The sequence below is a fragment of the Crinia signifera genome, chromosome 7 (genome assembly GCF_055691185.1).
Source record: "Crinia signifera chromosome 7, ASM5569118v1, whole genome shotgun sequence".
NCBI lineage: Eukaryota > Metazoa > Chordata > Amphibia > Anura > Myobatrachidae > Crinia > Crinia signifera.
The window spans coordinates 98,920,226-98,935,684 of NC_139223.1; the positions used below are offsets into that span (position 1 = coordinate 98,920,226).

The 15,459-nt window shown below is 49.0% G+C and overlaps 1 protein-coding gene across 3 annotated transcripts in view; it reads right to left on the reverse strand.

The window, feature by feature from the left end:
- The window catches only part of MYLK (myosin light chain kinase), a 383,637-nt gene that overhangs the window by 113,202 nt on the left and 254,976 nt on the right, over positions 1–15,459 (reverse strand). For all 3 annotated transcript variants that reach the window (XM_083153527.1, XM_083153528.1, XM_083153529.1), the window contains exons 6-7: positions 13,449–13,751; positions 12,634–12,666 (exon numbers count right to left, since the gene is read on the reverse strand). In XM_083153527.1, coding sequence (XP_083009653.1) covers positions 12,634–12,666; positions 13,449–13,751 — 336 coding nt within the window. The remainder of the gene's footprint in view (positions 1–12,633; positions 12,667–13,448; positions 13,752–15,459) is intronic.

Sequence of the window (15,459 nt, forward strand, 5' to 3'; positions counted from 1 at the left end):
ACTAGTGGAGGCCATGTCAAAATGGGTCCGCTGGTACCCAGATAGGGAAGCGGCCGCTTTCTTGCTTGAAGGCTTCAGCGTAGGTTTTCGTTTACCTGTTTGGGGAGAGGTTCATTTAGCTGGAGAAGGTTGAGGTACTTGTGAGTTATCCGGGCGTCCGATTTTTAAATCGGGTCGGATCGGGACATCGCATCGCATCGCATGCGACCATCGGATGCGATGCGATGCGATGCGATGACCCGATTTTTCCATAGGAATCAATGTTAAAATGGACTGAGTCCATTTTAACATGGAATTCAATGGGAAAAAGGGGTCCTTTTCATACCCCTACTATCCAAGTGGGCATGGAGTTGGATATAAACCTGTGGCGAGCGTAGCGAGCCACCGAGCCCGAAGCGTGGCGAGCGTAGCGAGCCCCGCGAGGGGACACGGAATACCGTCCCCTCGCGGGGCTCGCTTCGCTCGCCACGCTTCGGGCTCGGTGGCTCGCTACGCTCGCCACAGGTTTATATCCAACTCCATGCCCACTTGGATAGTAGGGGTATGAAAAGGACCCCTTTTTCCCATTGAATTCCATGTTAAAATGGACTCAGTCCATTTTAACATTGATTCCTATGGAAAAATCGGGTCATCGCATCCGATGGTCGCATGCGATGCGATGCGATATCGCATCGCATCTGATTGTATGCCTTAACTTAAGGCATACAATCAAAAAATCGGACGCCCAGATAACTCACAAGTACCGGTTGACAAGGAGGTACAGATGGGGTGCATGGCTGAGCCTTTTCCTCAATCCCCGTTGGCGAACCTTGTCATCTCTCCGGTGGGGTTGTCCCAAAGAAGTCCCCTGGAAAGTTTTGTCTCATACAGCATCTTTCTTATCCAGCGGGGTTCTCTGTCAATGACGCCATTCCTGCGGAGTGTTGTTCCGTGACTTATGAGTCTTTCGACGACGACCTGGGGATGGTAAGGTCGTTTGGACGGGGCGCACTCATGGCTAAGATTGATGTTGAGTTGGCTTTCCGGTTGCTTCCGTTGCACCCTGATGCATTCCAGTACATGGGCTTTCACGTAGGTGAGGAGTATTTCATCGACACATGCCTGCCGATGGGTTGTTCAGTATCCTGTGCATTTTTGAAAAGTTCAGTACCTTTTTGCATTGGTGCGTGGAATATTCATCAGGTGGGAGCGGGCTCGCTCACTACCTTGATGACTTTCTATGCGTCGGGCATGCAGGATCCGAACACTGCGCCAGCCTCCTGTTTAGCGTGCAGTCCCTTTTCCGGCATTTCGGAGTCCCCATTGCTGATGACAAAACTGAGGGCCCTGTCACTTGTTTGTCGTTCCTGGGCATCAAGATCGATATGGTGCGAGGTTGCTGCAGCTTACTGCGCAATAACGTGCTTAAACTCAGCGAGGCAATACAGTTGTGTAGGTCGAGAAGTAAGGTTCCCCTGCGTCAGGCCCAGTCGGTGTTGGGTCAGCTCAATTTCGCTTGCAAGGTCATTCCCATGGGCAGGCTGTTTTGCAGGAAGATGGAGTGGGCCCCCGCCGGAGTTGCCAGACCGCACCACCTTGTTTGCTTGTCCGCTGAGATTTGGCGTGACTTAGCAGTGTGGTCCTCCTTCTTGGAGGACTTCAACAGGGTGCGGATCTGGCTAGCCGTGGCGGTTGCTAACGCTGAGCTGGACGGAGTGGGAGTCTTTCTCTGGAGGGGCTGCACAGTCAGGTAGGCGAGGGCAGCATCTGTTGTTGTCCTTTCTGTGGTTCTTATATAGCACAGGCAAATCCGGGGCAGTGGCGGTGCGTTGTTTAGCTGGAATATCCTTCTTTGCTAGGCTTAAGGGTTGTCCTGATTTCACAAAGGGTTTCCTGGTGGTCAAGGCTATGAAGGGCTGGTCCCGTTTGGTTCCCGCTCCACCTGATTGTCGCCGGCCAATAGATGCCGCACTTCTTCCAGCTCTGTTAGATGGAGTGGGGGATTGCGCTAGCTCTGCATTCAAAGCCCTGTTATTTAATTTGGCTTTTTCCATGGCATTTCATGGGGCTTTTAGGATATCGGAGCTGTTGGCTCCTGCAAAGACCCGCGATGCTGTGCTGCTGGCGTCTGACATGCGTTTGGACAAGAGGGCGCTATAGTTTAGAATTGGGAGGTCTAAGACTGACCAGTCAGCTAGGGGTAGGTGAGCCTCTATGGCCCCAGCTGTTCCGGAATCCGTGTTCCCGGTGGCTTTAGCATCCCTGTATGTGGGGGTCAGGCCGTCTTCGGGCGGTTCCTGGCTTTTGCATTATGATAGTTCACCCATGACTGTGTACCAGTTCCGCTGGATGTTGGGCTGCTGCTTGGCTTGGTTGGGTCTTTCCCCGAGGGATTTTGGTACCCATTCTTTTCGTATAGGTGCCGCTACCACAGCCGCGGAGGCTGGCTGGGCAGTTGCACACATCAAGTCTTTAGGCAGATGGCACTCGGCGAGCTATAGGAAATACATTGGTACTTGTTTAATTTCACGGTTGCAGCATCTCAGTCGCAGCAGCGTCTGTGTCCCCTTGCGGGGCTCACTTCACTCACCCACGCTATGGGCTCGGTGGCTCGCTACGCTCGCCACACTATCTAAATTCGACTCCATGCCAAAGTGGATAGTGGGGGTATGAACTATTCACATTGGCATGGACTTTATTTTAGAAAGTTTTGCGAGAGCCGAACCCGGAAGTAGCGGGTGGCCATGCTGCCGCCGTGAAACTAAACAGGAACCAATACATTAGACCTCACATCCTGCCCTGAAGCTTCCTGTGCTTGTCGTATGTTGTCCTGCCTGATTGATTGGTCATTCTGTTTGACTACCCTGTGTCCATCCTACTCGGGGATTAGCTACGCTCTGCTATTGGGCCAGCGTCCAGAGTTTTCTCGCTTTTTGCCTGACCTGATGGACTGAATCTGGCTCTCTTATTCGGCTATAGTCTAATTGAGAGTCCCTCAGCAGGTCCAGTCGTTTTTTCTCCGGCCGAGTACACCTTTCATTCCTCTTCCCTTCCACTACCTCACCCTCCCTTGTTTGTCCTTTTCCCCATTGTGTCCTGGTATGGCTCCAATTGTGATTGGAGCATGTCTATTGGCACCAAATTATTTTGCCTTGATTCAGTCGATCGGATTTTCTTTTTGGCAGATCCCCCTAATATGTAATATGTGCCTTCATTAACAAATCCATTCTAATCCCCCCCTTTTTTACATCTCTTCCCTTAGGTCTGGGAACCGATAGGCTCAAAGTGTGGGAAGTCGGGCAATCCTTTGTTTATTGGGCAGCTAGGTCAGTCTCCGCCAGTGAGGGTCCCTCCTTCACTTGCTCCCGGGTAATTAGGTGGTTAGGTGTCCGGGGTATGTCTTGGCGGGCCCTGCAGGCTTTCTTTATGGTGAATGTCCATAAGTACGGGTTGCCCGAAGTCTTGGTGCTTCATGTGGGTCGCAACGATCTTGGGAAGATGTCCCAGTTGGAGCTGTGGAGCTTGATCTTCAGTGATCTTGCTGCCATTAAAACAGCCTGGCCATTTTGCACCATTATTTGGTCCTTTGTGGTTCCCCGTATTAGATGGAGGGGGGGGGGGTAGAGATCCTAGGGCGATTGATGAGGCCAGCAAGAAACTTAATTTGGCCGTTGCTGGCTACTGGGGGGGCAGTGGTCTCATGATAGGATCAGGTTTAGCTGCCAGCATCTCTTCCGGCCTGATGGGGTTCATTTGGTTAGTGAGGGTCTGGTTATGTTCCTGGAGAATCTGTTGGTAGTTATAGAGTCTGTTGTCTAGATGGTGGCGGGGCAGGGGTATTTCAGCTTCAATCCCCCACTTTGGCGGTAAAGAACGGCAGGTTTAATCAATTTAGCTCACATTATGGGGAAATTTACTAAAGAAAATTTGTAAAAAAATTGGTGTATTGTATCCAGAAATACACTTATTTTTGACATTTACTATCCCGAAAATATGGCAAATCATATGCGTATTGATGTGCTATCAATACGAATACGAATTGCCGTATTTTCAGGATAGTAAATGTCAAAAATAAGTGTATTTCTGGATACAAAGACACCTATTTTTTACAAATTTCCTTTAGTAAATTTCCCCCTATGTATTTGTTACGTATATGGCTTGTTTTCGGTGCACTCAACTCTCAATGACTTAGGCCTTCGCTGGATCACCCATTCGGCGACCCCACCAGGGCGGGTGGTTAGTGAATGCAGTTGGGTGGATTTGGATACCGCTTGTTTTGAGTTAGACCAGTTGTTATGGTTTCGGGAGTGAACCCATAGCCGGGACTGCTGTTTAGAACAGCCACAGCGAGACCCTACTCTGCCTCTGTTGACCCCCAAAGTTAAGTGACCAGTTCCTGCTAAAACTAGGCTTCGCCTGTAGCCGCCACGTTTGGAAGGGCGAGTTAAGCCCGCCCTAACTCCGGTGCAGCCAGGAGTTATGGTGGTACAAGGAACTGGGACCTCCAAAGGGTACGGTCAAAAGGAGATCTGGCTAAGGGGCTAACTAACAGGTTAACAGAAAAATGGCAACTTGCCCAGCTAACTACGCCGCTAAGCACCAGCGACCTAGTCGCCAACCACCAGCGACCGAGTCGCATACACAATAATAAACACCACGCAAAAAGCACACCACGGACGAGACGGACTAAACACTGAACACAGAGAAAGGTGACGGTACAGCGACACCAAAACAAGCAACTGAAACACCAGCGGACCGCTGGAGGCACTTCTCAGTGACTACTGAGGACAGCTCTGGCACCAAAAAACCCAATGCCCAAGGATGGGCCAAAGATATAAGAAACAGAACCAGCCCCTAAAAAGGGGTACTCACGGAGACCAGGAATCAGCAGGCAGAACGGAACCACTACTGGGAACTCCTAGATGGCAATTCCCAGGAGCCAGAACGGAAGGGCAGGCAAGTGAAACCACTGTAACAAGGGCTATCACCGGCGGGGCTGTGAGGGATAGGAGCCCTTAAATAGGAAGTGGGCGTCCATCCCAACCTCCATTGTCCAATAAGGGACTGGACGCACTGGTCTGCCCTGTTGCCGGCCTCATTGCGCCGGCGACGGCGTCCGTTGCTAGGCAATGGCAACGCTGAATGCCGCTTCCGGGTGCCGGGTCCTGCAGACTTCCGGCCAACCCCGGGCGTGACGTCGTGGGGGACGGGAGCTGCGTCTCCTGGCGTCCCTGGTTGCCAAGCAACCGGACGGCGTGACGTCAGGACGTGCGGCCGGGATGCGCCGCAGACCCCCTCCATACGCCGCCGGCGCTCGGCGCCTAACAGTACCCCCCCCCCCCCTATAGGAAGGGTTAACAAACCCTTATAACCAGCTTTATGGGGAAAATTCTGGAAGAATTCCGCTTTTAATTTGGAAGCATGCACGTCTCTGTCAGCGACCCAGGACCTTTCCTCTGGTCCGTAACCCTTCCAATGGATGAGGAAACGTATAGAGCCGCGAGATCTTTTGCAATCCAAAATTTTCTCCACCAGGAATTCAGAATGCCCTTGAACATCCACTGGAGATCTTCTCTGAGGCATCCTTCGCGGAAATTGTTTTGAAAAAATGGCCGGCTTAAGGAGGGAAGAGTGGAACGTATTGGCGATCTTAAGAGACCTGGGAATTTGTAACCGAAAGGCAAACGGATTGACCTTTTTTAAGATGACATACGGACCAATAAACTTCGGCCCAAACTTGGCAGACGGCTGTCGAAGTTTAATGTTTCGGGTCGACAACCAGACTCTATCGCCCACCTTCGAAAAGACCTTTTCACGAAATACAGCACCTTTGAGCGCTAAATGAACTTACTTCCAGATATCTCTAAGCCGAGCTGTCGTGGAAGATCTGATTACCGGGCTTTCTGGACCGAGGGCATTGGCCTTGGGGTGAACTCCATAGACGGCAAAAAAGGGAGACGTCTTAGTAGTGGAGTGATGAGCATTGTTATATGCAAACTCGGCGATAGGCAGAGAATCTGCCCAATCATTTTGTGTCTTGGAAACAAACAAGCGTAAATACTGCTTTAAGGATTGATTGAGCCGCTCAGTCTGACCATTCGATTGAGGATGGTAAGCTGAAGTCAGACTAAGCTTAATTTTAAGTGCTGCACAAAAGAGCTTCCAGAAGCGTGCAATGAATTGGGGACCCCAGTCCGATACAATGTCAGAGGGCAGCCCATGGAGTCTGAAGATGTGAAGTAAGAACAAATTGGCTAAACCATTGGCTGTTGGTAATTGCGGTAATGGAACAAAATTAGCCATTTTACTGAAACGGTCAATAACCACCCAGATGACCTGGAACTCGTGGGACATGGGTAGGTCCACCACAAAATCCATGGCAATATGAGACCATGGCCTGGATGGAATTGCCAATGGTATTAATTGCCCTGCCGGAGCAATCTTGGGAACTTTATGTCTAGCACACTCGGGGCAAGACAAGACGAAGTCCTTAGTGTCTGTGGAAATATCGGCCCACCAGACACTACGAGAAAGGAGTTGCAACGTCCTTTTAACACCCGGATGTCCCGCAATTCTACAGATGGGTCTGGTCCCATCTTGGCAGGGGATGGCGCTGGCGTCGCCAGCCACCATCACCCTCCAGCGCCATGGCGATGGTGAGAAGGGGACGCGCGCGCGTCCCCTTCCGACGGCGCTTCCATCCGTTCCCCCGGGTCCCCGCCGGCTTGCCAGCGGTAACCCGGGGTCCCCGCCGCCTGCCCGCATCCCCCCCTAACCCTGTCCGTCTCCCTGAGGCGGAGACGGAAAGGGTTTCCGTCGCGCTGGCAACGGAGACTGAGACGCGCGTGCGCGTGAGACGCACGCGCGTCTCAGTGTATTCGCTGGCGCGGCTGCTGGCGGGTCGCCAGCGCGGACGTTCTGGCGACCCGCCAGCCAGGATGGGACCTGACCCATCTGTACTTTCATGGAATTCAGCCAATACCTCTTTTCTCAAGGCCTGTGGAACAAACAGGCGCCCGGCGGGTTTTTGACTGGGCGCTTCCTCCTGAGCTTGGAGAAGCAAGTCTTTAAGCGTCTGTGTAAGACCGGAATGAATTACCGAGGGTGGAAGAATGGGTGCCGAAGGAACCCGTATCTCCTGCCTGGGCAAGAAACTGCGGCAGAGGGCATCCGCTCGGACATTCTTGGGTCCTGGTCTATAAGAGATGATAAAATTAAAGCGCGTAAAAAATAACGCCCACCTAGCCTGACGGGCATTTAAACGTTTGGCAGATTTGAGATATTGCAGGTTTTTGTGGTCGGTAATCACCAGTATCTGGTGGCTCGCCCCCTCCAGCCAGTGTCTCCACTCCTCGAAGGCCCACTTGATGGCCAGCAACTCCCGATTACCCACATCGTAGTTGGCCTCTGCCGAAGAAAATTTTCTAGACATGTAGGCACATGGGAAGAGAAACGAGGAATTGGAATCCCTCTGCGTTAGAACAGCTCCTGCCCCTACTTCTGAGGCATCTACCTCAACAACGAAGGGTTGCTCCGGATCAGGATGCCTAAGAATTGGAGCTGTAGAAAAAGCTTGTTTAAGTGCCCCAAAGGCCCACTCAGCTTGTGGAGACCAGTTGGTGGGATCAGCTCCCTTCTTGGTAAGGGCCACGATGGGGGCGACCACATCAGAAAAAGACTGAATAAACCGTCTATAATAATTTGCGAACCCTAAAAATCTCTGGATGGCTTTGAGATTAGAGGGTCGCACCCACTCCAAGACTGCCTGCAATTTTTTTGGTTCCATGCGAAAACCGTCTGCAGAAATGACATATCCAAGGAAAGATACCTCGGGGACTTCGAATTCGCATTTCTCCAGTTTGGCGTAGAGATGGTTTTCACGGAGCTTTTGCAGGACTTGTCGCACCTGAAAACGATGTTCTTCTAGGGTACTGGAATAAATCATAATGTCGTCTAGGTAGACAACCGCAAACTTCCCCAGAAAGTCCCTGAGGACATCATTAATAAAGTCTTGAAAGACAGCCGGTGCATTAGATAACCCGAAGGGCATCACCAGGTATTCATAATGCCCTGTTTGGGTACTGAAGGCTGTCTTCCATTCGTCCCAGGCTCTTATGCGTATAAGATTATACGCCCCCCGGAGATCAATTTTGGAGAAGATCTTCGCCGAACGTAACTGGTCAAACAGGACCGAAATTAATGGGAGCGGGTATGTATTCTTGACCGTAATTTTGTTGAGAGCCCTGTAATCTATACAGGGCCTAAGGGATCCATCCTTTTTGGAAACAAAAAAAACCCCTGCGCTCAAAGGGGATTTAGATGGTCTGATAAACCCCTTGGCCAAATTCTCCTGAATGTACTCATTCATGGAACGGGTCTCAGGACCAGACAGGGAATAGAGTCTGGCCTTAGGGTATTGAACCTCCGGCATTAGTTCAATGGCACAATCATATGGACGGTGAGGTGGTAACACGTCCGCCTGACCTTTGGAAAACACGTCGGCAAAGTCTGCTTAACTGGCAGGAATCCCTTCCAGAGAGACGGCTGCCAACTGAATAGGACATTTTATGCAAGACCCAGAACACTGATCACTCCAACGTGTGATCTCTCCAGCCTGCCAATCAATCTGAGGATTGTGGTTCTTGAGCCAGGGATATCCTAAGACAACTGGCACTAAGGAGCAGGAGGTTGAATAAAAAGAGATCATCTCCTCATGCAAGATCCCCACTCGAAACAGTAACCGAGGCGTCTGACACGTGATTATACCACTGGGGAGAGGATCACCATCCAGCCCTCGCATGATAAGCATTTTATCCAGGTCTAATTTAGGAATACCCAACTTACTGGCAAAAGAGACATCCAAAAAATTCCTAGCGGTACTAGTAGTGTGTTACGAGAGGAGATAAGCTGAAGACCAAGATGAACCCCCTCACAATTCACTTGGTCCGTGCGTTTCCCGACTTGTTCGGGCAAGTGCGCACCACATGACCCTTACTGCCACAATAGAGACAAAGACCAGCGGACATCCTACGGGCTCTCTCGTCTGGAGTAATCCTAAAAGCCCCCAACTGCATGGGTTCTTCTTCCTCCTCGGACGGGATATAACCAATCGAGGTTGGTCGAAGCACGGAGCCTCTCTCGGACTTCCGCTCGCGGAGCCGACGATCAATTTTTATAGAAAGCTCCATAAGTTTATCTAAAGTCTCCGGTGCAGGGTATTGGATGAGGCTATCCTTGATTGCCTCTGATAACCCCTGTCGAAACTGACTGCGTAAGGCCGGGTCGTTCCAACCACAGTCGTTGGACCAACGGCGGAATTCCGTGCAGTATGCCTCTGCCAGATTCCTCCCCTGTTTTAAGGCCCGTAAATGACTTTCGGCTGAGGCCTCTCTATCGGGATCGTCATACAATAATCCTAGTGATTTAAAGAAGGCGTCAACCGACCGGAGTGCCGGATCGTCCGGTTTGAGGCCGAAGGCCCAGGTTTGGGGATCCCCCTGGAGTAAGGAGATTACCAACCCTATTTGCTGTTGCTCAGACCCAGAGGACCCAGGCCTCAGACGGAAGTATAGTTTACAACTTTCTCGGAAATTGTAAAAATCTTTGCGATTACCGGAAAACCGGTCCGGGAGGTTCATCTTAGGCTCGGGGTTCACAGCTGAAGGAGCTCGGGACACCTCCTCCTGGGATTTCACACGCAAGGACAAATCTTGTACCATCTGGGTGAGGCTCTGTAGTTGGTTGGCAAAAGCCTGAGCTGGATTGGGCGTAGTAGGGTTTATAGTAAGTCCTACAAAAATTATCCCCTGACACACTGTACTCCCTTCCTGGTTTTAGTATGGCCGGTGATAATGTTATGGTTTCGGGAGTGAACCCGTAGCCGGGACTGCTGTTTAGAACAGCCACAGCGAGACCCTACTCTGCCTCTGTTGACCCCCAAAGTTAGGTGACCAGTTCCTGCTAAAACTAGGCTTCGCCTGTAGCCGCCACGTTTGGAAGGGCGAGTTAAGCCCGCCCTAACTCCGGTGCAGAAAGGAGTTATGGTGGTACAAGGAACTGGGACCTCCAAAGGGTACGGTCAAAAGGAGATCTGGCTAAGGGGCTAACTAACAGGTTAACAGAAAAATGGCAACTTGCCCAGCTAACTACGCCGCTAAGCGCCAGTGACCTAGTCGCCAACCACCAGCAACCGAGTCGCATACACAATAATAAACACCACGCAAAAAGCACACCACGGACGAGACGGACTAAACACTGAACACAGAGAAAGGTGCCGGTACAGCGACACCAAAACAAGCAACTGAAACACCAGCGGACCGCTGGAGGCACTTCTCAGTGACTACTGAGGACAGCTCTGGCACCAAAAACCCAATGCCCAAGGATGGGCCAAAGATATAAGAAACAGAACCAGCCCCTAAAAAGGGGTACTCACGGAGACCAGGAATCAGCAGGCAGAACGGAACCACTACTGGGAACTCCTAGATGGCAATTCCCAGGAGCCAGAACGGAAGGGCAGGCAAGTGAAACCACTGTAACAAGGGCTATCACCGACGGGGCTGTGAGGGATAGGAGCCCTTAAATAGGAAGTGGGCGTCCATCCCAACCTCCATTGTCCAATAAGGGACTGGACGCACTGGTCTGCCCTGTTGCCGGCCTCATTGCTAGGCAACGGCGACGCTGAATGCCGCTTCCGGGTGCCGGGTCCTGCAGACTTCCGGCCAACCCCGGGCGTGACGTCGTGGGGGACGGGAGCTGCGCCCGGCCGTGGCGTCTCCTGGCGTCCCTGGATGCCAAGCAACCGGACGGCGTTAATTAATTAATTCAAATAACCAATCTAGCTTAAAAATTTAATTAAATAAATCAATTAACAATTTCTGCCAAACCTATGTCTCCGAGTCGTTATTTCAGGCTTAGTTATATAAGCTAAGAATGTATAAGGTTTTGCATGCTAAGGGGACACATAAGATGTTGGGATGTTTATAATTATTTTATAATTATTATAATAATTTTATCCACAACAGGCAAATAAAAATCCCAGGAACAGTCTGTATAATACCGAAATCTTCTGAAAGAGGATATGCATTGCATATAGACAAACAACAATTATATTACGGCATAAAGCTGAGATTTTTCCAGATAAAAAAAAAATACACTTACAGATGTAGCCAGGCTCCTCTATCCTCCCTATGGTGAATAGATTGATACATTACACGCACTACACCTGGTCGCAGGGCTAGAACTTTTTGGTCCCATAGCAAAATCTTGATAGGGTCCCTCATGCTGTTAGAGATGCAGTGGTGGTGATGGGTTCGCAGGCACACATACGAGACCGAAAGGACTATCACTTGCAGGGTGGGGGTTCGGGGATGCACACCATTGGGGGGCATGCTGTCTATTGCATGTTAAGGCTACAAGAACACAAGAGAGCCAAAGGGGGGAGGCTGTCACTTGTGGGGGGGAAGGGGGTGTCACAAACAAACACAACAAGAAAGCTAGGGGGCTATCACTTACATGGGGTTGCAGGCAGCACACAAGAGCTGGGGAAGGGGGGATTGCAGACACACACAAGGGGTGCCGTCACTTTCAGAGGGGATCGTAGGTACACACAGGAGAGCCGTGGGGTGGAGTGTCACTTGTGGGGGGTCGGAGGCACATGCAACAACATGGCTGGGGGGGGGGGGGGCATGGGGGGTTTGCTGGCACACGAAGGGGGGGGGGGTGTGAAGCAGAAGTACAGTAACATTTCAAGGTCCCGGCACCCCAACCCTAGCCAGTTACCTGCATCCTATGGGCTCTGCACTAGGTGTAACTATCAGTGACCATCCCCCTCTGCTGCACTGCCAGTGGAAGGTATTGGGGAAGACCTCTCTTGCCCTCCTGCCAATGTCCCTGCATTGCGTATAAGGCAGGTATCTAAGTTCTAGGTTCTTCTAACCTGATATATGCAAGGGTTTATAGTATAAAGCTGGGTGGCCAAACCTGTCCTCAAGATCTACCAACGGTGCATGTTTTCCAGGCAACCTGTGGATCAATAGTAAGAATGAATGCAGCAGGTTTGAAAATGTGACTGTTAGTACTGACTACAGCTGTGCACCAGCTAGGTGATCTGGAAAACATGGATCGTTGGTAGATCTCGAGGACCGGTTTGGCCACCCCTGGTATAAAGGGTCTTTAGGTCAACATGCATAAGGTCAACATTAACAAAAGGTCAACACAAGTAAAATGTCAAAAGGGAAAAGGTAAATTTTTGGTGTCAATGTTGACAACAGAGCATATGGACCAAATATTGCACAGTGTCCCCATGCATGGCTTGCATTACTCACCATTGTTTGGGCCAATCAGAGTCCAATGTTAACAATTGGAGTCCACGTGGATGGTAAAGTATGGAAAAGGCTCAAATTAAAAGAATTCCAAAAAACATGTCAACATTTTGCTCGTGTAAACCTTTTTGTCAATGGCGACTTTGTGCAAGTCATCAATATGCTGTCGACCTATTGACTGGTTACCATACAAGGAAATTTACATCATCAATAGTTTCTGTAATGTATTATGAAATGTGTCCAACAATAGATTTATCTGTAGTGTTACCGTTGAATCAGGACTATTACAATCAAGGGCTGCTAGTCAATGCAATAGTAACATTTAGGTACTCACCATCATCTGATACTTCAACCTCCTCTTTAGGTTCTACAGAAATAAGATAAACTATAAGTGTTGTACACTAGGAGGGAAGATGTCATCATATTCAACACAAACAAGGATTATGTTTAAGTGTAATTTATTTTACCAATTTACTAAAAGTATAAATTAGAGGATAAACATACAACAAATTAACATGATCAACGGGAAAATACATGTAACAGGAAATTTGCAAATAATGCTGTAAGAAAAAATAAATTCCTGTAGCAATTACAGTGCAAGGGACACATGTAGGCTGATTAATGTACTATACAACCACAACAGTAGTTAAAGGAAAAGCATTACAAAATAATGATTTATTCCTAATTAAATAATTTACAATTAGAATAGATTATTTTAGACTAGCTTGGGTATTTATACCCAAACCCCTGACTGATATCATACTATGTAGTACAATCAACCACACCCTAGACCAGTGGTTCCCAAACTTTTTTGAACCACGGCACCCTAGACTATCAGAATATTTTTCAAGGCACCCACCCCTAGGTCAAAAGTTTCTTGTTGATAAATTTAGAAAAAATATTAAATTAAGTAAATTGTGTTTACATATCAACCTTAGGATCAATTATGTAGTGAGGAACAATATTCGCTTTTGCTTGCCACATATTTCATGATTGGCGGCCACAAACTCTTGTTTTTCCTATTGAATTTTTCCTAGACCACCAATCCAAGGTACCCCTGCAAGTGTCTCGAGGCACCCCAGGGTGCCTAGGCACACAGTTTGGGAACCACTGCTCTAGACATTTTGTTGTTTCACATTTATTTGTTACCTTCTTTCTTCTCTTTATAGGCAACTGGTTCAGACTCCTGGCTGGGCTCGCTGGTGCCATACACATTGGTAGCTCGTACACGAAATTTGTACTCTCGGTCATGTAGTAAATTTTCTACATTGAAGGAAGTACTTCTACATTGTGTGAGGTCAGACCACATCTTGTCTCCAGAGTCCCATATCTCCACAGTGTAGGACTGTACCACACTGCCTCCATCATAGGTTGGGCCATACCATGACAAGGTAAGAGCAGAACCCTTCATTTCTGAGGCACAAGGTTGTCCAGCCGGAGGGTCTGGCTTATCTGCAAGAATCAGGGAGAATTAGTGTAACACTTCTTTCCTGCTTTATAATTACTTAAAGAATTATAAAGAAAATAATGAAAGAAAATAAGTAATTTATAAAACTGTGCAAGATCTACATGAAATTCTGAAGCATATTTCTTGTATAGAAAGTAACTAGCAGAAAATGGACATCTCTGAATAGTATGTGAATAGCCCAATAGACATGTACTTCTTCCCATCATTAAAGGTATTTCCATATAATCGGTCTTGCAGCTCCATGGGAGCCTTTCTCCACTAGTAATCACAGTGATTAATGAGTCAGAGATGACAGATAAACCAGAGTAGTAATATAAAGAAAAACATGTGCCATGCGTACATACGCACATATGTACATCAAGCACAGATTGACATGCACTAGTACCTATGTGATTTATGTGCTTATTTGCCCGTGCACATTATACTACGTGGGCATGACAACGAGGTCCTTTCATGAGCGCATGGCGAATCATCGCTATTCAATCAGGACAGCTTTGTCTTCTTGGACAAACCAGTAGCCAAGCATTACCTGGCTATGGGGCATCAGATTTCGACATTAAGGTGCAAGACAGGAATTTACTGCTACGTCAACTTGAAGCACGGTGGATACACCAACTCTATACTGTTGTCCCCCCTGGACTTAATGAACATAATCCGCTTTATTGTTTTTTGACATCTGCCCCCTGACACGTATGACTGACCCACTATTACTCAGGTGTCCCTGCTTAAGAGGACAGGGGTCAGATGGTGTTCTGTTCTGACCTAAGCATTCTTGTATCAGATAAACTGATTACTTAGGCTTAGTCATGCAATGCACACTTAGGCAAGCGGGCAATCAGTGATGAGAAGGGCATTGGTGGGTAAGCGGTCTGGAGGGGTGGCTGGGGTGAGGTTGAGCGGGAGCAGGGAAGGCAACACGGGGGTGCGGGAGAGAGGAGTACCTGTCTGTGTACTCCGTACACTGTGCAGCACTTAGGCGGTCTCGTGGAGGCGGCTGTGGCTGCTCCGGGAGGCGCTCGGTGTTAGCGTTACTCCCTGGATCACAGAGCGGCACCTGAGTAGTCTCGTAGATGCGGATCGGCTGCTGCGGGAGGCGCTCAGTAATGGCGTCACTCCCTGAATCACCAATGATCGTTTCACCTTCTGGGCTTCATCAGGGTGTTCATGTTAGGGATGGGTAATCATATGATGTTTCATCGGTAACATCGGATTTATGGTTCCAATGTTCGATGTTTAACCCTGCAATGTTGAGGATCCAATGTTTCATCAACATCGCTAGATTTCTCCCCCGATGTTTTTCCTCAATCTTCCAATGTTTTTTCTTTTGTGTGTCAATGTGTGCTGCTTTCAATGCTTTTCAGCCAGCTCACTCTCTCCTTGATTTATATTCATTAAAAACTTAAGAGACTGATAAAAAAAACATTAACAAACATGACAGTATCACTGCTGGCTGGGCTTTCATATGTGTGTGTGGCTCTGTGCTGCTGCTGCTGCTGCTGTGGGTGGTAGCTGACAGTGAAAGACCGTCTGGCCAGCCATTCAACAGCAGCACACAGGACAGCCCCACCCCTGCCTCACTGCAACTGATGCTGTTAGTGAGTCACTGTCGCTGTCTGCTGTGGTGTTTCTAGCACAGGTCTGGTTTGCATATCAGTGCTGATATACAGACCACACTGTGCTAGAAGCACTACA